At 54.3% G+C, this 19786-nt stretch overlaps 10 protein-coding genes across 10 annotated transcripts; 6 read left to right on the forward strand and 4 right to left on the reverse strand.

Annotated features, from left to right (window-relative positions):
• Window positions 1–420: 420 nt before the first annotated feature.
• On the forward strand, window positions 421–730 carry J4E79_011518 (uncharacterized protein; the record flags this gene model as incomplete). Its single annotated transcript, XM_049360347.1, has 3 exons — window positions 421–439; window positions 486–637; window positions 683–730. The coding sequence occupies 3 exons, from the start codon at window positions 421–423 to the stop codon at window positions 728–730; spliced, it is 219 nt and encodes a 72-aa protein (XP_049205201.1).
• Window positions 731–822: 92 nt separating this feature from the next.
• Window positions 823–1325, reverse strand: J4E79_011519 (uncharacterized protein; the record flags this gene model as incomplete). The annotated part of the gene is made up of 3 exons (XM_049360348.1): window positions 823–1009; window positions 1057–1211; window positions 1260–1325. 3 exons carry the CDS (start codon window positions 1323–1325, stop codon window positions 823–825), a joined length of 408 nt encoding a protein of 135 aa, XP_049205202.1.
• Window positions 1326–2079: 754 nt separating this feature from the next.
• On the forward strand, window positions 2080–2593 carry J4E79_011520 (uncharacterized protein; the record flags this gene model as incomplete). Its single annotated transcript, XM_049360349.1, has 2 exons — window positions 2080–2208; window positions 2261–2593. The coding sequence occupies 2 exons, from the start codon at window positions 2080–2082 to the stop codon at window positions 2591–2593; spliced, it is 462 nt and encodes a 153-aa protein (XP_049205203.1).
• Window positions 2594–2911: 318 nt separating this feature from the next.
• J4E79_011521 (uncharacterized protein) lies at window positions 2912–4972 on the forward strand (the record flags this gene model as incomplete). The annotated part of the gene is made up of 1 exon (XM_049360350.1): window positions 2912–4972. One exon carries the CDS (start codon window positions 2912–2914, stop codon window positions 4970–4972), a length of 2061 nt encoding a protein of 686 aa, XP_049205204.1.
• Window positions 4973–5986: 1014 nt separating this feature from the next.
• J4E79_011522 (uncharacterized protein) lies at window positions 5987–6725 on the forward strand (the record flags this gene model as incomplete). The annotated part of the gene is made up of 2 exons (XM_049360351.1): window positions 5987–6676; window positions 6720–6725. The coding sequence occupies 2 exons, from the start codon at window positions 5987–5989 to the stop codon at window positions 6723–6725; spliced, it is 696 nt and encodes a 231-aa protein (XP_049205205.1).
• A 733-nt stretch (window positions 6726–7458) lies between these two features.
• Window positions 7459–9296, reverse strand: J4E79_011523 (uncharacterized protein; the record flags this gene model as incomplete). Its single annotated transcript, XM_049360352.1, has 3 exons — window positions 7459–8723; window positions 8884–8907; window positions 8960–9296. 3 exons carry the CDS (start codon window positions 9294–9296, stop codon window positions 7459–7461), a joined length of 1626 nt encoding a protein of 541 aa, XP_049205206.1.
• Window positions 9297–9533: 237 nt separating this feature from the next.
• J4E79_011524 (uncharacterized protein) lies at window positions 9534–10749 on the reverse strand (the record flags this gene model as incomplete). The annotated part of the gene is made up of 3 exons (XM_049360353.1): window positions 9534–9969; window positions 10021–10523; window positions 10573–10749. 3 exons carry the CDS (start codon window positions 10747–10749, stop codon window positions 9534–9536), a joined length of 1116 nt encoding a protein of 371 aa, XP_049205207.1.
• Window positions 10750–12630: 1881 nt separating this feature from the next.
• J4E79_011525 (uncharacterized protein) lies at window positions 12631–14593 on the forward strand (the record flags this gene model as incomplete). The annotated part of the gene is made up of 2 exons (XM_049360354.1): window positions 12631–12814; window positions 12861–14593. 2 exons carry the CDS (start codon window positions 12631–12633, stop codon window positions 14591–14593), a joined length of 1917 nt encoding a protein of 638 aa, XP_049205208.1.
• A 493-nt stretch (window positions 14594–15086) lies between these two features.
• J4E79_011526 (uncharacterized protein) lies at window positions 15087–15774 on the reverse strand (the record flags this gene model as incomplete). Its single annotated transcript, XM_049360355.1, has 2 exons — window positions 15087–15423; window positions 15476–15774. 2 exons carry the CDS (start codon window positions 15772–15774, stop codon window positions 15087–15089), a joined length of 636 nt encoding a protein of 211 aa, XP_049205209.1.
• A 1343-nt stretch (window positions 15775–17117) lies between these two features.
• Window positions 17118–19786, forward strand: J4E79_011527 (uncharacterized protein; the record flags this gene model as incomplete). The annotated part of the gene is made up of 2 exons (XM_049360356.1): window positions 17118–19263; window positions 19539–19786. 2 exons carry the CDS (start codon window positions 17118–17120, stop codon window positions 19784–19786), a joined length of 2394 nt encoding a protein of 797 aa, XP_049205210.1.

Consider the following 19786-nt stretch of genomic DNA (forward strand, 5'->3'; position numbering starts at 1 on the left):
AGGGGCGAAGATGGTGATTAGGGCATGGGCGAGGTGATAGTGAGGAACGGCCTGTTCGCGGTTGTATCGCCTGCATTGTCCGCAGCATTTGCTACTTCTTCAAGTAGCTGGTGAAGGAGCCGCGAAGGAGCCATCTCTGTGTGGCATCTCCTGCAAGGAAGAAATTGAAGAGGTCTACAGCCTTCATCATGATAGATCTGAACGCCCTGGAGCGTACAATAACCTTGGGTTATCAGCGTTGCATACCTTCATCATTGTAAGATGGGAGTGTCGAAGTGATGCAGCGGAGGCCTCGGAATGGCGTGCTGGGGCTTGCAGATGATGGCGCCAAGCAATCGCGTCAGTTGCGCGCTCGCACCCTGTTGTCCAGTCTTCTTCTTAGCCCACCTACACCCCGCAACCTCGCATCCACACTCCAACATGGTCAAAGCTATCAGAGGTATGTCACACCTCTCGCACCAGTCTTCGCGATACTGAATTCCCAGGCACGCTCGTCAAGTGCGACGCTTCCATCAAAGCCATGCTGGTGGACATTGACAGCAAGAACAACAACGAATACATCATCGAGGAGCTCGACGAGGAGCACATCCTGGTCAAGGAAACGAGGATCAATGAGCTCAAGGCCCGTTTGAATCAGGTAGGTGGCGTGTTCATATGGTGTGGTCACTACTGACAGTCATAGATGATGAGGGAACGCTTGAAGGAACCAGAGAGTTCGGACTCTGAGTAGACGTCTGTCCTATGGTTCAATGCTATCACGATAAACCTTGTTCCCGCCTATCCTGCCCGCTCTCGACCGCTCGACCGTCGACCGCTCGATCCTTACATGGCCGCCTTCTGTGCCGCGCTCTCCTGGGAGCCTACCCACTTCGGCCTGTGGTCGGTGTACAACTCGGCGTTCATCGTCATGTTGTCAAGGATCTTGGTGTCGTCAAGAGTTCCGACCTTGATGATGCGCTTGCCGGCAAAGGTGTCGCCCTGGCGCCACATGGTCGAGCCACAGTCACCGCTGCACGAGGTCAGAACAGGACTCGCTATACCATAGCGAATACATACCAGAACATGGAAGTGACATCATTTCCACTGTCGCCCTTGACCGTGTGTGCCTTTGGCGTACCCTTGGTGACCTTGAAGCCCTCGTCCGAGTAGACGGCGTTGGTAGAGTAGGCGGATCCGGTGATCTTGCGGCAGTCAAGGCAGTGGCAGAGGATCTGCGTATCTCATCAGCAACAGAAGGAGACGACCAGGATACCACGCACGTTGCCTCCGCTCTCGCCCTGCACCTCGTAACGGACGTTACCGCAAAAGCATCCTCCGGCAGGCATCTTGATAAGTTGGTGAAGTGGAAAGTTGGTTGGTGGAGTTGTTTAGGCTGTGGAGGTTGAAAGAGCAAGTGTCGTGTTAGACTGCCTTCACCTCGGGCTTTATACTCGAATCCCTACCCCGCTGTATTGATCGTCAACTTGGACAAGAAGCGCCCTACGCATCCAAGTTCCCCACCACTGGCCTAGCGCCGAGGCCTGATTCGGTTCAAATCGCGAGGGTCTGCCGCCGACGCATGACGGGTAGAGGGAAGCCGTCCGCCTATGCTGCTTACGGTTGAGGGGCGTGTTTGCTGTCATTGGCAGTTCTGGGTCTGGCCATGGTTCTGGTCGGGTTATGATACTTTGCTTGGACGAGGGGCAATTCCAAATCAAACACTCTCACACCCATGCGGACCGATTGACAGTTAGAATGTTTGCTTAGCCGACGATGCCGACTATGCCGCACGGCTGTGGCGTGAGACCAGTGCTTACTGAGAACAATGTACCTTGCTTTAATACTTATTCGCAAAGAATACACTGCGCATGTGGTAAGCCACAGTTGAACAGCTATGACGTTGCCAGACGGTTTGCGGAGCGGGGTTTCCCCAATGCGGTTACGGCTAGTCGAAGCACGTGAATTCGAGTCAATTTGGCGTTTGCGCGCAGCCCGACCTCTACCTGTGCACGCAGTGAACACTATGCGATGGACGACCTCGCGCTTTGATCAAATCGGGTCATTGACCGCCTCGACTCCACCCACAACTACCTCATCAGCATGGCCGGCAACGCACCCAATGTCTGGACGCAGATGAACTATGTCCCTCCCCGCGGCCAATGCAACCACAAGCCATCTCTGCTCGCCGCGAAGTGTCCGTGTTTGCGCTTCATGTTGCATCCGCTGAAGGTAGGTTTGGATAACCCTACACCGCCGGTACACTAGCTAATCAGCATTCCAGTCATCATCTTCATACGAATGCGACGGATGTGGCCACCACGCCTCCTTCCACACCATGGAGAACAAGACCGAAGACGAGATAAGGAAGCGCTGGGAGGTTGAGGCGAAAGAGCGCAACGAGCAAGAAGCGCAGCAGCCGCGGCCGAAGAAACGGGTAAGAGCGATTGAGTACAACAATGAAGAAGGGGTCGAGGATATCTTCAACGAGCTCTTGCTGCAAGAAGCTAGGACCAAGAAGGCTGCACCCAAGAAGAAGACGGGGAGGGCTGCGGGGACTAGGGCGAAGGGAAAGATCAGTGAGATTCTCGAGGACGATGTGGTGGAGTTGGATTGAGTTGGAACACTGGAGAGGGAGCTGGCGTTTAGGTTATTGGGCTTCGGCCAGGCATCGCGTTATGATACCCCGCGCATATCTTCGTGCTTTACACATGGGAACATATTCAGTACTTTGGCAGCATGCATTTCTAGAGTTGGGGGTGGTCGTCCTGCCCTGCTTGGGACGCCAAGGCCAACCAACCGTGAGCGACCTTGGGCGCATGGCAACTTTCCTCCTCGCTTCATGAACATGCACGCAACATGATATCGTAACACCCACCCTCACTCAACTGCATAATTAACCCACACAGTGCCTTGCGCACTCACCAACGCCATCATGGCCACGCCAACGCCCAAAGACAAAGAAACGCCCTCGCGACACCTCAATGCCTTCTCCTCGCCCGCCCCACGCAGCGTCCCTCCCTCCGGCAATATCAACATGATGTCGTACGACTCGCCCGCGGTGCTTAACATGCTCAACGACGTCGCGAGCTCGGGCATGGGAGGGGTGGGCATGGGCATCACCATGAGCGGGCTGGGCATGTCCAGCTTGGGCATGAGCGCAAGTGCCATGGGACGCGCCGACGAAGCAGAGCGAAGCCGCAGACTGCGCGAGATCATAGACATTATCGGCAAGAAGCCCGGACGCGTCAGCGAGCAGGGACTGCTGGCCCTTTGCAAGAAGATGGACATACCGTGCGAGAAGCACATGGACGAGGCAGGCACGTGGAGTCTCTTGATCGGAGACGAGGCCCTGTGCGACGTCACCTTCAAGAACGACGAGATTGTCAGCGTCAATCTCCAGACCGGCCTGGACGAATCGAGAGCCGACCTCAACTTCGGCGCGACAGGCTCTGAGATCCTCGTGCGCAGCTTGAAACCTCTGCCCGGCCAGAGCAAGCTGAACGTCACGCTCGAGCGCTTCTCTGAGAGCTTGGAGAAGCTGCTGACGCTCGACAAGCTGGGGTCCCCGCAGAACGGCGGGGTCAGCTGCTACAATGCGATTGCGGGAGTCTACACGAGCCTCCGGAAATTGTTTGAGCATGAAAAGAAGATGGAGCTTGTAAACAGGAAGCCGGACGAGCGGTTCAGGACATACAGGGCCGAGCGCGAAGTGCTGTGCAAGAAGAGCGGACGACCGCGGCTCAACGGCGGATCGTGTCTCGGGCTGAGTCTGGAATACTGGATGGATGGACGCTTGCAGCTAGATGGGCCGACTGAGTCTGCCTCGTATCCGGAAGACCATCGCTGGAGTCGCAACAAGATGTATTCACTGACCATCGAATGCGAATCTTCGCCCTCCACTCTCTACACGCCCATCCGCATCTCCGACGACTGGATCAGCGACGCAGTTGAGAAGTCAGCCGACGCAGATGCAAATGTCTCCCTAGACAACATGCTGATGAACGCATCTTCGATAGACTGGCTCGACCCAAAGCCGACCTACCTCGAACCCCCCGAGCAGACCGACGATGCCATGAACCTCGACTCCGCAGCTGGACGCCTCCCAAACGTACGCTTCGTCGCCAAGTTCAACCCCCCTCTCGTCGTACCGCTCGCTGTGCACATGCAGCTATACCAGATCGTTGGCATTGAGCCTCGCACCGACGACTTCCGTCCTACCACATTCGCAGGCCTGGCTCTGAGGCCAGGCGAGGTAGATCCAGGCATGTCCAATACAACAGGCGACCGCACCCACGAGATTCGCAGCTCGCGAAAGGTCCTAGTACTAGAGCAAGACGCATCGGGAAACGACTTGGACAGGCGCCACGACATGAGTCTCTACATACCCAAGCTAGAATACAGCCGCACGCTCGAAAGCCTGCCCTTCAGCCACCCGAAGCAACTCGTCGAGATGCTGCCCGTGCTAAGACAGTACGCGCATGTCACATCACTCATCCGAGACTGCTTTTACCTCGCACCCGAAAAGCCCGTTCCGACCCACAAGCTCGGCCAGCATCCCACACTGACAGCTGCACCGCAGACGTCCGCGCAGGGCGACCTACCTCGCCTTCAACTCGACGTTACTCTAAGCTATAACCCGCCCACACCACGCTTCACCCTACACGTCCCCCACCCCGAAGCCGTAACATCTTCCCCCGACGTAGCAGACCTCATCTCCAACCTGCTCTCCTCCACCTCCACTCCCATCTCCACACCAATAACATACAACGCGCCCCTCGCCGTGACCATCGACATACATCCCAACGGCGAGCTCGTCGTCGTCGAGCAGAACATTCACGCCCACCACGACAGTCCTGGACAAGCACAAGCGCAACTAGAGCTCTTCGACAAGAGAACGAAGACGCTGGCTAGAGTGCTGGATGCAGCGGATGATCTGGGCATTTGGGCTGAGTGGCTTAGGAAAGAGGCGCTGAGGAGTAAAAAGAAGGATTAGGTGGACTTTCTGCGTGGACCGGAGGTTTATCAAAGTGAGGAGGAGATGGCAGACTGGCGGGCTTGGGCTAGGCAGAATGGCTGGGATGGGGTGAGGTGGAATGCAGGAGGGGATGGGGGGATGGGACGGGACTTCTTGAGGCTGGGTGTTCGGGACGGATGGAGCTGGAGCACGTCCTACGCGGGACAAATGCGATACTTTTGAGAATTAGGCTGTAAATGGGGATAGTGTTATTAGAACATCCTCAGAACTGAACGCAGGGGTGGCATGGTTATCGTGCATAAGATCTGTAAGAACTGAACGTGCCATGCCGAGCCTTTGCCCGCGGAACGGATTCCGATGACATAACTTCGCCTCGGCAACTTCCTTTACACCCTAACATGCTCCAACGTTCTTGTTTCCAAGTCTTGATTGATGACATCTCTGACTAGCTCGACCCCTACTCCGCCGCCGTTACCATCATGCCACCACCCACCTACAACCACTCCGCCCCCAACATCCACTCCCTCCTCTCCTCACTCACCACCCACAACATCACCCACACCCTCGACCTCTCCACCCGCTCCGGCAAATCAAACACCCCTTGGTCCCCCGCACCTTCAACCCACACACCTCTAATAGTCTTCTTCCCCCAAACTACCGCAGAAACATCCATTGTGCTAAAAGCATGCAACGAGCGTCGTATAGCCGTGACGCCTTTTTCCGGCGGCACGAGCTTCGGGCAGGCGCTGGGGAATGTGAGGGGGGGCGTATGTGTGAGTTTTGAGAAGATGAGGGGGATTGTCAAGGTGAATGAGGAGGATATGGATGTTGTTGTGCAGCCGGGGGTGGGGTGGGTGGAGTTGAATAAAGCGTTGGAGGGGAGCGGGTTGTTTTTCCCTGTTGATCCTGCGCCGGGGGCGAGGATAGGTGGGATGGTATGTACGCGCTCGCTCAAACGTTATAGGTGATGTGCTGACAGCGAGGTAGATAGCAATGTCCTGCTCCGGAACAAACGCCTACAACTACGGCACCATGGCCTCAAACGTCATCTCACTAACCTGCGTCCTCGCCTCTGGCGCCATTGTGAAAACACACAACAGACCCCGGAAAACATCTGCAGGCTACGACCTCACGCATCTCGTTATCGGATCCGAAGGTACACTTGCGCTCGTCACGGAAGCGGTGCTGCGTCTTGCGCCGATACCGCGGAACCTGCATGTTGGGCTAGCTACGTTTGAGACGTTCCAAGAGGGCGTGGATGTTGTTGTGAGCCTGCAGAAACTGGGTCATCGGCTTGAGGCGTTGGAGTTGGCGGATGGGCCGCAGATGAGGTGTGTTAATGTGTCGGGTCTTGCGCCTGCACGCATGTTTGAGGAAGTGCCGACGCTGTTTTTTAAGATTGCGGGGCCGTCGGTGTATAGTGTGCAAGACCAGATCGCTGTTATGCAAGAGCTGTGTAAAACACACGGCGCATCGCATGTTGAGATCACGAATGAGGAGGAAGCGGTGGGTGTGATCTGGGGAGCGAGGAAATGTATGGGCACGGCTCTTCTTGCTATGAAGAAGAAGGATACGGATCTTTTCTTACACAGCGACTGCGCAGTTCCTATTTCGAATCTCTCCCGCCTTGTCGCCGGAACTCAGGATCTCATCTCCCAAGCGTCGGCTGCGAATCAAGCGGATTGGTTCTGTGCCAACGTCGGACATATCGGGGATGGTAACGTGCACTCCAGCATCGTCTGCCCACAGGAACATCACGACGCAGCGATGAGTGTAATCATGGACATCGCTCGGCTAGCGCTGAGCTTGGAGGGCACGGTGACGGGTGAGCATGGTGTTGGGATGAAGTTGAGGGATGCGCTGGAAGAGGAGGTGGGAAGTGAGGGTGTGGAGGTTATGAGGGGGGTTAAAAGGGCGCTGGATCCGAGGGGCATTTTGAATCCGGATAAGGTTTTTAGGTTGGAGGTGGATGGGGTGGGGGGAGGATGTAAACTTTAGGTTTTTGAATCGCTGGACGAGGGATCTGTGTTGTTCGAGACGAGATGTCTATCTATCATGTAAGACATGTGCAAAATGTCCACCACCACCCCTCCGACTCCCCCACCAACCCGTGAAGAAGAAGAAGAAGCTGACAAGCGTGATTTGGTGGTGGTAGACTACACGGCTAGTATAGTGAGTTGTTATTTGGAGATTGGAAAACGGAAAGTTGAGTATCTGAGATGTGGACGCAGTTGCTGAGGCGAAGCCACATCTTCGGAATAAGTTCCGCGGGTAACAAGCATCAGCAGAGCAGCTGCGAAGGCGGACACGGTAAACCTCATGACGGCGACAGCAAGGTCGAGCAGGCCCTCTATAGCGTGTAGGAGCCTCAAGACACCTCGCTATGATCTACACTTGTACTAAAGTTTCCCAATCGGGTAATAGGGTAAAATGTAGGTTTGCCGCGCGATCTATGAAGATTGTAGAGGGTTCGATTCTGTTCACAATGTAACAATATTCTGCCATTACAACTTCGCAGTGTCCTTTAGGTTGCCAGTAGCGCCAACCGTCTTCAGCGCATTCCACAATTTCAGACCTTCATCCAATCGAAAGTCTTCTTCGATAGCGACATTCCCATCTTTCTTCAGCGTTCTCAACTGCATTGCATGCTTTGTGCCCCACTCCATCTCTTCGCCTTTCAAGAACCTGCTCAACGGTTCGTGAAACGTCTTCAACGCAATCTGCTTCTCCCCCCCAGTCAGATCGCTTCCATTCCCCCAGAACCATATCGCCATGTCGGAGCCGTGACTAGCACCGAAGCGCTTGGGCAACTCTTTGTCAACACACTGCGCCCGCCATTCGATGCGGTATCGATGAAGGAGATCTCCAGCGCCATTCTTCACCAACGCGTTTACCATTCCGCGACGCAGAGCATGAATCTGAACATCAGCGTAGATATGGCCGAAAGCCGCCTGCCAGCTCGAGTACTTTGACGGCAGTTTGCGATTGGGAAAGTAGTGCGACATCAATACCTTGCATGCCTCGCGAGGATAGTCAGCTTCAAGACGGTACAGCATATTGTCGAAGCCCGGTGTAGGTGGTCGCCAAAGACCGTAGACATGATGCTCGTCGCTGCATTCGCCAATAATGAGCTTGACGTTGCGCCGTTTCATGCGCTCCGCATAAACACCATTCGACAGCTCTTCGAGAAGCCCATGCCTTACAAACTCCCCATCAGTAACAGCGCGGAACTGATGAAGCTTGATCCCGTTACTCGCTTCCACAATCGCCCTCGGACTCAACTCACGAAGCCGTGCCAACTTCTCAGCCGGCGACTTCGCCAAATCGATAGCCAACGCCCCCAATAGCTCGTCAAACTGGTCCTGCGCCTCTCCCAAACTCTTCGGTTGCATGCCCGGCCCATTCGACAGCATCAACGCCCTCTTAACAACCGCCTTCTCATCCGCGCAACCGAGATCGTACGACAGCTGATGGAACACCGAGTGCGAACCCGCCGAGTAACCCCCGACAGTAATATTCGCCGCGTCCCCACCAAAATAGCTGACATTCTCATACGTCCACTGCAAAGCCATGCGCTGATCCCAGAAGCCAAGATTAACACCAAAACCATCAGTAGCAGAACACGAGTCGATCAGCTCTTTGGATGCGAGAAACCCGAATACGTTTAGGCGGTACGCGGGAGCGACGACGACGCATTGGATGGGGGACTCGCTGAGTAGCGCACGGAGGTCGAGTCCGTTCGGGCTACCCCATTGCAGGAACCCGCCGTCTAGGGCGCGTTAGTGCGGATCTACCACGTGGTGCCAGAGTTTATATCCCGTGCCAATGTGCGCCAACCGAGGATCTGCCTCGAATGCTGTTTGCCGTGAAACGGCGATGGCCAAGCACTAACAGGTTACGAGTGCGAGGAGGAAGAAATGATTACTTACGGATCCAGAATAGTACCGGCCAACCTCCCCGAGTCAGCTTTCAATTGGTTGAGGTTTGAGGGAGTCAGGGACATACCTTCTGCTGGCGATGGCCCGGCTGGAATCCAGATGTTGGTTTGCAGACAGTCTTCGTCCCAGGCGGGCTCGTCAAGGGTTTCCGTGTTGGAGCCTGGTTGCGGACATAGGCCACAGCCGCCTGTGTATCGTCCTGGGTTCGCTTTTGTGCCGTAGCGGTAGCATGGTGGCAGGGACCGTGGCTTTTGGAAGCGAAAGGGGCCGACGGGTGGGAGGGCGTATGGGACGCCGCCGAAATAATGACATTGTGCTTGGCCATCGCTGTTGAGATACGTCAGGCCCTCAGCGAAGCCACGAAACTGAAGATCGCGACGATATGGTTTCGACGGCTTCGACATGTCGATGGAAGGTGATGTGGTGCAGATGAGGTTGCTGATCAACGCATGTGCCTCGGCTAGATGTGAGACAGGGATCTGCGGCACAGCCCCTGATGGTGATCATGATGACCATGGGAGCGGGAATATGTCCGTGAGTGCGCAACGGTGCGGGAATGCATTCCCGGTATTGGGTAGCATGGTGGTTTGAAGATCATTAATTCATTATCATTACTATGTGCTTCTGTATAGAGAAGCGTTTTAAGCCCACTCCGTATGGTCGCGCGACGCTATACTCTTGCTGTCGGCTGTCACACTGACATGTGTAGTCTTCATGATTGCGTGATCGGAGCCTTTTCTCTCATGGCTCGCCTCATCTGGCAGTATGCCGAGTTCACTGTCATCATCCGTCTCGTGCTTCGGCTTTGAAGACCTTCCGCTGACCTGGGGCCCTGATACTTGGAGCGCATAGCTTTGTCTTGATCCCTTGCCTGATCCTCCTGTGAGACTGGTTGGCAGCACTTTGCGGAGGACGTTCTCGAATGTCTTGCGGAGTGGTGGAAGCGAGGCAGTGAAGGCGCCAACGAAGACTTCGGCAATGGCGAAGATGCTAAGGTTGACGGAGGAGTAGGTTGGATCTGGCGATTCGTTCAATGACTTCATCTCGTAGAGTTTGAGTGCAGATATGGTGGTTGTACTGAGGAGCGTTAATGACGGGATCAAGATGCGCAATAGCATAGCAACTTACATCAGACCGCACAGGAACACTGCGCGAACGCCCCAGATGGTCCGCTTCGGAAGTTGCACCCTCGCAATGTAGATAAGTGGCGCCATGGTGTAGAGCAGATCAGTCGCGATATTGACAGCAGCGCCCGAGTATCCAGAAATGACACGCGGCTTCGCGTCCCAGCAAGAGCCAGGTTTCATTCCGGAGACATCCCAATGCTTGGTGTATGGAGTGCATTCGCCGAAGAGAATGACCGTGGGAAAGACGAAGTTGACGCCTAGATGGATCACGACGGAAGCCCAAATGATGATTCGAAAGGTTCGCGAAAAGTCCAGCATGAAGATGTAGGCGCAGACACTCAGCTTGATCAAAGCCATACCGTATAGGTTAAGCAGCTGACCCAGCCAGAGCATGTAGAGGTACGTCTCCATGTTTTGAGGTGTCAATATCGGGTCCCAGACGTGCCTGCCGCCTCCAACTTCAGCCATCTTGTAACAGCATGCTGCGCCTGCGACAGCTATAACCTGAAGCTGATTAGCAAATGCTTGGAACTCTTATTTGATCGCCACTTACTTGTCCCGTCCATAGCAGATGGTCGGTTAGTAGGAAGTAATTCCTGTTCTTCCAGTTTATGCCCAAGCGGAGTATAACGAATATCGAGCTGAAGATGATCAAGGTGATGATGGGTATCTTGAGCGCATTGGAGCGGTCGTCCAAAGGAAGCCCCTCCGGTGTTGTGGGTACACCCATTGCGGATGGGAGAATGGAAAGAGGATGAGACACGGAAAGATAAAGATGCCCAATGAAATTGGCTGACCGGAGACCTCTCCTCGAAATGAGCTTCTGCTGATCACCTGAAATGCTATGCAGGCTGATGCAGCAACGGGCCGGGTGGACGTGCTGTTATAATTGCTCTGTTAACGTTCTGCAGATAGCCAGACATAAACGGCGGAGTGGCCGACCGATGTCAAACTCAGCCAATCCCGTAAGACGCAACGAAGCATGCAGGAGGCGGTTAAACCCTATTCCTACGACTGTGCGCCGAGGACTAGCGCACATCACCGTGGCAGGTCGTTAGTCAGGATGCGTTCATGCTCGGACATCGTGGTCCAGATCTCCACTGATCAGCTTGAAGGAGGCAGCCGAGCCGCAAGGCTCTGCAGATCAAACATATCTCCTCCTCTTCTTGCGCAAGCTCTGAAAGAGCCAGACGCGCACGGTCGGGAGACCTTCCACAGCCACTCTCAATTTGTCTTCTGGAAACAAACCCAACCAAACTCTTGAACGCTGCTAACCCACAGCCCCGAGATTAGGTTCATCGTGAGTTATGGCCGGAGCCAGCAAGCACGACATCTGTCACTCGGTTAGCCGTCATGGCATGGGCTAAAAGGTTATGATGCGCGCCGTTGCACGAAGGTTTAGCTCAGGCGGGCGCCGATGCCAGGCCATCAGGCTCGAAACGGCCTTGTCAAGTAGTATGAGTAAACAGACAGCGAGGATCGAGTTTCCATCAGTTCGAGCGCATCAAATACCCCTTGCATTCCCAGTGTGAGCAGCCGACGCGAAATCTCTGTGACGATGTCATATTCAGTTAACGGGCCGAACGGGTGCGACAGCACCGGCTTGTCGCTCGCTCTTCGCTACCGCAATAATTCTAGTACAACGTGGGTGCCCGCAGCAGGAAAGGTTGACACGCGACGGTTGCTGAGCTCGTGAAGTTAGTGATGCCGCCAGGTTTGTGTCTTTGAGTGGCTAGTGTGAGAAAGGAGCGCACTATTCCCGATTGAGCCTCCTCCGGCCGCCACCTATAATCTAGACGATTGCAAACCTAAACACTCGTACGCCAAAGCATAATAATCGACCTAACGACGACCCGCAACAGCGCGACAGCAGGATGAGGACGATGGAGATTTTCACCAGTACGGCTCTTGCGACATGACAGCCGTGGCCCCTGCATTCCCGCGGTTGTACCATGGGCCGCCGCTTCGCCATCACCACACCGTCGGTCTCGCCCTTTGAACTATCGACTACTATGTGGTTCGCAGGACAAAGCGCTGCACCATCCAGGGTAAAATCTCCTCATCAGCTCGCGTGGCGCACGTCATACGACGATGCACGTGGTTGTTACGGCGGGAGCTGATAGTTGACGCCACGTTAGCTGTACTTGCCAGATATCGATGACTGCAGCTCTAGGCTTGTCGATAGCCGGGCAGATTGACAGGATCACTAGGCTTACCATTTCCAGTCGACTACGGTTATACTTTTCAGCAAGGTTTGCGGATCTCTACGTTGTTCCCGCGCAGGATCGATCCAAGACCCCGGGCAACATGCTACATTGAGCACTGTAGACTCTGGTACCTTTGAGCGCCAGTTACTCCACGAGAAAAAGTCGTTACGCAACGCCCAGCGGGTAGTATAGAACTGCCATGGCATGCCGAAGCTCGTTTATTTGCAAGCGAAACACTCCAGTAGCTTCGCGTACTCAGGGGTGGCCCGTCCGTCAGCTACTTGACAAACGGATCAGCCCTGGTATAAACCTTCGACGATCCGTAATCTTAGCTCTCGACGCACCACTCACCCTTGCGCCATTCGTCTGGTGCTCATACACTCCTTCTGTCCATAATTTCTAATATGTCTCTTCTTCTTGGGGGCATTTTCTACCTTGCGTCTTTCGTGCCGCGCGTGTTGGACCCGTCGGCCCCGGGTAGCAACAGCGGCGAGCCAGATGTTGGAGGGCAATCGTTCGACTACATCATTGTTGGTGGCGGGTTGACAGGCCTGACAGTTGCCAACCGCCTCAGCGAAGATTCAAGCCGTGAGTAACCACATCCGGCGTTGACACATGGCCCTAACATCCTCAGGTACTGTTCTCGTGATCGAAAATGGATATGTCGTCGACGATGTCACCACTCAAGTACCTAGCTTCGCCAACAGTGTCAACGCAAATCTCATGTACGACATCACGTCTGCATATGACACAAACACAGGCGGTACGCATCCTGTCTGGGTGGGTAACGTTGTTGGTGGTGGATCTGTAGTCAACGGTATGGCCTTTGACCGAGCATCTGCCGCCGACTACAATGCGTGGGAGCAACTTGGTAACGCCGGCTGGAACTTCAACAGCCTCCTATACTACTTCAAGAAGTCGACCACATTCACGCCACCAACCTCGAACAACGTGAAGAGCTTTGGCACTACGTATGACGCATCTTACTATGGCACCAACGGGCCGATACAAGCATCGTTCCCAAACTTCGAGTACGAAGACACAAAGACCATTTGGGCAGCATACAAGCAATCAGGCGTGCCTTTGCCCAGAGAACATGCTTCAGGGAGGGCAGTGGGTGCCTTCTGGATACCCACAGCTCTGCGACCAAAGACTCAGACACGATCGCATGCGAAGAACGAATACTACGACCCTGTCAAGACCCGGAGCAACCTCGTACTGGTAACCGGAAAGACTGTCAACGAGGTCCTCTTCGACAAGGGCCTCCTCACTGGATACACAGCCAATGGTGTTCAATTCAAATCGCGAACGGATGGCTCGGTTAAGCAAGTCTACGCGAAGCGCGAAGTCATCATGGCTGCCGGCTCAATCTTCACGCCACAGATCCTTCAACTCAGCGGTATTGGGCCGAGCGATGTCCTTAAAGCTGCTGGCATAAACGTGAAGAAGAACATGCCCGCTGTTGGCGCCAACATGCAAGACCACCCTAATGCGAACATGGTGTTCGACCTCAAGAACCTTGCCTTCCCCAACATCTACAGCGGCGCAGACCCCACTTATAACGCTACAGTATGGTCTGAGTACGACACAAGCCGGAGCGGTCCCCTCACGCAAGCCCATGGCAGTAGCCTAGCCTTCCTCAGTCTGCAGACAGTATGCGACAATTGGAACCAGATTGTGCAGACTGTCAAGTCACAGAACGTCCGTAGTTACCTTCCTTCAGTGTACGACGACTCCTCTCTGCTACGCGGCTTCACCAAGCAACGCGACATCATCGCCGGTCTGCATAGTAGCGCCGACGCCGCTGTTGGCGAGTTCCCCATGGTACCCTTCGGTCTCGCCATCAGCTCCCTGCAACGCCCCCTCTCCCGCGGCACTGTCACCATCAACCCAAGCAACAAGTACGGCAACCCCATTGTCCAGTTCAACGCCCTTCAAAACCCCGTCGATCGTCAGATCATTGCTGGAATGGTTCGATGGACGCGCAAACACTGGGCGAATCCTGAGCTCAAGAAGTTCTCACCCGTCGAGCTCACTCCCGGCACCCAAGCGCAGACGGACGATGAGATCATCAATGACCTCGTTCAGCAGAAGGCTCTCCAGGCTTCTTTCGCACACATGTCTGGTAGCTGCGCAATGATGCCGGAGTCTCTAGGCGGGTGCGTTGGCAGTGACCTCACTGTGCACGGCGTGAAGGGCCTGAGCATCGTAGACGCGAGTATCATCCCATTGATCCCCGCGACACACTTACAAGCGACCATGTACGCTGTCGCAGAGAAGGGGGCTGATTTGATTAAAGCCCGTAACGCTTTCGACATTCTCAATCCTTTTGGTCTTCCTACTTTTAGGAGTTTCTTTCGTTGGTAGGAGTAGAGTGTAGTATAGAATAAAATCGCATACTTTCCTTGATGACATCAAGTATCCCTGTGAGACTATCGCGCCTGTGATGTTACATGATCACCCTTCTTGTCTACGTCACTTGTCGTTGTTCTAGTCCCCTGCATCTGATCGTCAACACGGCCGAACTAGCTATGAACTGATAGTTCCCTCCAGAAGCGCATGCGCCAAAGACTCTCCATCTAGACTCTAGTGCTTCGTGTGCACGGTCACCCCCGCACAGTTCGTTCGCTGCAATCAGTCTAAAGACGGGAAGGGGTGATCAGGCATGGAGCGGTAGATCTTGAACCGCATGCTTGGGAACAGTGAAATGACATGCATAACCCAACAAGAAAAGCTGCGAGAACAATCACAACTATACGTACGCACTCAAAGGTGCCGAATTCTCAAGACCACGTCCGCAGTTCCAACCTGACAACCCAAAGTCCCTTTCGCATTCTACCCCATTTAGCCGTCGCACTACCTAGCCCGCAAAGCCCGTAGCGACTTTCGGCACAGCGTAGCCCTTCCAGACCTCGAAGTTCGCGCTCTTAGCTTTGCTTAGGTCAAATACCGCTTGCCCCTGCGCCGTGTGCTTCGATACACTAGAAGCGGGATTCGTCTTTTGGGCCGGCGCTGTCGGATTCAACGCGAACCCGAGACTTGGTGCTGCATCAGTTGGCTTGAACGTCGTGCCGTCGGTCTGAATGCACTTGGAGCAGAGGAATGTGTATGTCCAGTGCGTGCTGTTGACGTATGTGCCGTTTGCTATTGCGGTTTGTGTGAAGGGGCCGGTTGCGATGGCTGGAGAGGCGTATTGGCTGCTGGTTGTTAGCATGGCCTAGGCCGCGTAGTCGTTCGTCTTCAACGTACGCAGTCTTCCTGAAGCTGCCTACAACAGCTTGGGCGTTTGGCCAAGCGACGATCAAGAGCTTGTTGAGCATTCCACCTCCGAGAGAAACACCGCTCCACCCCGTGCCTTTGCCCCCGATCGTCGCAATGAAGTCAGTGTTTCCGGTGGCGTTGGCTGGAAGCGCGAGACCAAAGAACATGCCGCTACTGTGCTGGAGGGTGTTGAATGTGATGCCTGATATGGTATCGGTGTACGGGGATGGTGTTTGTGCAGCCGCAAGTGTTGCGAGAACGCCGAAAACGAGACTAGAGCACTTCATCTTCTCGATAAGGAAGGTATGGGAAGAGTACGTTTCTGAGGATCAGTGCCCGTCGAAGGCTTTCGCGCATGTCTTTAACGACCTTCTTCCTGCGAGTCTGCTCCTTCAAGGACTCTAGATACCGATTTCATCTCCGCTCCGGATATATTGCAGCTTTGTAGGAATCTAAAACACATGGAGTCAATGTCTATCCCGCGTTCGAAGCATATCCGCTAAGTGCTGGGCTCGTTGCGATACATCCGACTGGGTTCTGGATAGATGATGCTCAGTAATACGTGGTAAGGGATTGGTGGAGAACTGACGGGTCCCCAAGGCTGCGAAATGAGGCAGATGCAAATTGTTGAGGACGATGAGTGCAGCATATAGAGGCTGTTGAGTGTCGAAGACGTGTGCTGCGATTCGTCTGGTTTGGGAGATTACCGAGCGATCTGGATATGGCTGTAGTATCGGTGTGCATCAAACCAGTAGAAATGCATCTCAACTAGCGAAGACCAACACTACCGTGGGCATCAGCTCATCGAGGAGGTACCCGACTTGAGGACTTCCTATGTGATCGAGTGTTCGTGCCGTCGCGTCAGCTTTGCTCCTCCGCGCATGTGCACGTAAGCGATTAACGACATTATCATCGATTATCGCAAGCCCTTCGTAGGCATCATTGCGACTCAGTCGCGCAAGAGCGATCACGAGGATGTCGAATGGCAAAACACCGGAACTGACCTTCCTAATCATCACCCAGGTAGCTCGGCGACTGACCTCACAGAGTGCGGGCAGACCATTCAATTGGGTATATCGCTTTCATCGATGGAGAACAGCTGAAGATGATGTCGCTGTGCTGCAGAAGCCGTCGTTGCTGTCACAATCGCGTCGTATACGCCTCTAGACTACGAGGATGCGACGCCGTCGTCGGCAGGCGATGGGCAATCGCGTGCTGGCGCGATTTGCAAACTAGCCATAGCATGGGCCCAAATATTGTTTTGCTCGGTTGGGTACGCTTCCCGCAGATGATGATGATGACGGAAGGAATTCTGGGGGCTGGGAACGCTTTTGGCCCCCACACAACCCATCTCCGCATGCTTAGTCAGCGTCGCCAAAGAATCCCGAGGTCCCTCGGACGAACTTCTGGCCTCAGACATCCATCATCTAGGCACCGCGCTGCAAGCCACATCAACGCCTACTCGCTGGTAATTATTGAGGGCTTTGTCACGCGACGTTCAACGATGGCCTGGACAAGGAAAGTTCTCTTGCGCCGCGTTCTTTCTCCACTTGCATCTCAGCCTTACCACTGATGAGTCCCGCTAAGGCTCTTGTTGCTACATCGTCGCATTTGCGCACTATACAGGATCATGGCTGCATCGGAGCGGACGACTCAGAGCATACTTAAAAAGACCTTTGTTGATCCTTTTCGGCTGCAAAAGCTGCGGCGCAAGTCCTCTGCGCCAACTACCGCGCCCGCCAGCCCGCCGGCAACACCCGACCAGGATGGCCCACTGGCAGCGTTACCCTTACTGCAGTATGGCTCTCTAGACCCGAACAAGAAGAGCGTCAGGCTTCTGGAGATACTGCCGGCACCTGAACACGAGCCCATCCAGGCGACGCTATGCGTCTGCGATTTGGATGACAAGCCAACTTTCATCGCGCTATCCTACATGTGGGACAAAGCTGGCGAGAAGAAGTACATCGACATCCAAGGATCAAAGTTCGCCGTCGGAGAAAGCTTATGGAACTTCATTCAGCAATATCGGAGGAAGCAGTACCTTCGACAATGCTGCGAGAAGGATCCTGGCAAGGCCGTGCCCTTGTGGATTGACGCTATCGCAATCGATCAAAGCAACATACCGGAGCGCAATCATCAGGTGTCGCTCATGCGCGATGTTTACACTGGAGCGCAATCTGTCATAGTGTGGCTCGGTCTTCCCCAGGGGTATGAAGAGTTAGCTTTCATGCTTGCGCGGCATCCTGACCTCCTCAGAGTCGAAGAGTTTCACAATGCTCTGGCAGGTGTCCTGAACAAGCCGTATTGGAGTCGGGTGTGGGTGGTTCAGGAGTTTGTGCTGGCACAGTCGGTCGACATTTGGTGTGGCGACCTCAGTGTGGGCGCTGCGACGGTCGAAGGCATCTGGCGCGACGGCCTTGCGTCCGCGCCAGTCGCGTCCCCAACGAGTGTCATCTATACAAGTCGCGGCTATCTGCTGTTCAAGTACCGGAAAGACTTCAAACGCACGAAGCAATACCGGAGAGAGATGCTCGGTCGCTGCAACAGCAAGACTCTCAAGTCAACATTTCGATTGCGCGATCTCTTGCAAGCGTTTGCGTCGTCGGAGAGCTCAGTAGTCTACGACAGAGTGTACGGGTTCTTGGGGGTTGCATCGACTGGCCGTGGAGAAAGGATTGTGCCTGATTACAACAAAGCACCTGTCGAGCTGCTCGTTGATGTGCTTCGCAACCAATGTCACGAAGACCCTAGGAGAGGAGATTCAGACGACTTTCGTTTCCTGACGTTCCTAATGCAAGCGCTAGGCGTCTCGCGTGAGACCCTCGCACAGCATATCCTCAAGCTGTGCCCCAATCTGCAGCCGCACCTTTACATTGTGGCTGCCACGCCCTGCATGACCGCATCGGTCTCGTTCATCAGTACAATTACTGAGGTTGGGAATTTCGTCGATCATGACGAGGCTTTCCAGCCAGGCACATGGAGAGCGACCTGGACGCGATCAAACATGCATCCAAGATCCTTTTCGACACAAGATATACAAGACCTCGGCGATTATGTTACTAAAGGGGACACGCAAACGCTGCTCAGCTTTGCCGACCCTCATGTAGCATACGGAAACCCCGGCCCAACTGAAAAGGTGCGGCAAGCGATGATCGAAGCGTCCGCGGATTTGGTAATCGATGGTCTATCGCGCGCATTTGTCGAGCAAGGGCATGACGCCAGCGCCAGTCCACAGCTTGGCGACAATGGAAGCAAAGTCATACGCAACATCATCTCTCGGAGCATGACGGAGGACGCGGCGGCACTATACATGGCTGCTAGAAGTAAATTAGCTCGGCGAAATACAGATCAACGACATGCACGGTACACATCCTTTGTCGGTACCAACGGCATCACTGGATTTGCGTGCGGAGGAGGTCCAGGGTCATATGAGATAGGCCCAGGCGACCGCATCTGCATGTTTTCTGGCGTTACCGACGTCAACAACGCTTTCATCCTTAGTCTCGATGCCAGTGGGAAGTGGTTGATCTCTGGCTTTGCAGTCATACTGTTACCAGAGTTGCGCACTCCTTTGGTGCTACGGAAAGGCACTGGGTCCACGACGAAGAGTGGTTATGGCACGAGTGCACCGGGTAAGCAGCAGGCACCGCTCGACGATGTGACCATGTGCTTTCACTGCCACTTGAGCGACCTGCTTGAGCTGCAGCGCTGCCAACTGTTGAGTGAGGTGCAGATGAGCTTCTTGGTGGAGCAGACGTTGAGAGGTGAGGTGGAGGGTATGGCTCACCAATGTAAAGAAGGTACTGGGGCAAATGCTAGATTGGAATTTGGGCTATAATGATAATCGCAGGATAGGAGAAGCATGCTAGTCACAGGTTGTCTACTTGAATTTGAACGATAGTATCAAATAATTTTGAAGGTTTGCACAGGCAGTGCGCGAAAAAAAGAAGACACTGCATCATCGCTGATACTTCCGCTTATCTCGTCTTCGATGTGGACATCATCTGTTTTAACCCTTTCGGCCCCGACATGAGATCTCTTTACAGCGAAGTAAACAGCTCCCTCGTGAGCCATGTTCTTATCATCTACCTCTTCGACAAATTCGTCATCCTCGTCGACTTTGGGGACTTCGGTATCTTCCTCGCTGCTTTCCACATAGGAAACAGATCTGTGCCTACGGGTATCTGGGTAAATATTGACAAACCCAACCCGTTCGAAGGCGTCATTCTCGACTGCTTTCAGGATCATCCCGCCAAAAATATGTCCTACTCGCGCAGAGTCGCCGATGTCTTCGCATAG

Source organism: Alternaria viburni (genome assembly GCF_023758015.1).
Source record: "Alternaria viburni strain BMP 2772 chromosome Unknown scaffold_43, whole genome shotgun sequence".
NCBI classification, from domain to species: domain Eukaryota; kingdom Fungi; phylum Ascomycota; class Dothideomycetes; order Pleosporales; family Pleosporaceae; genus Alternaria; species Alternaria viburni.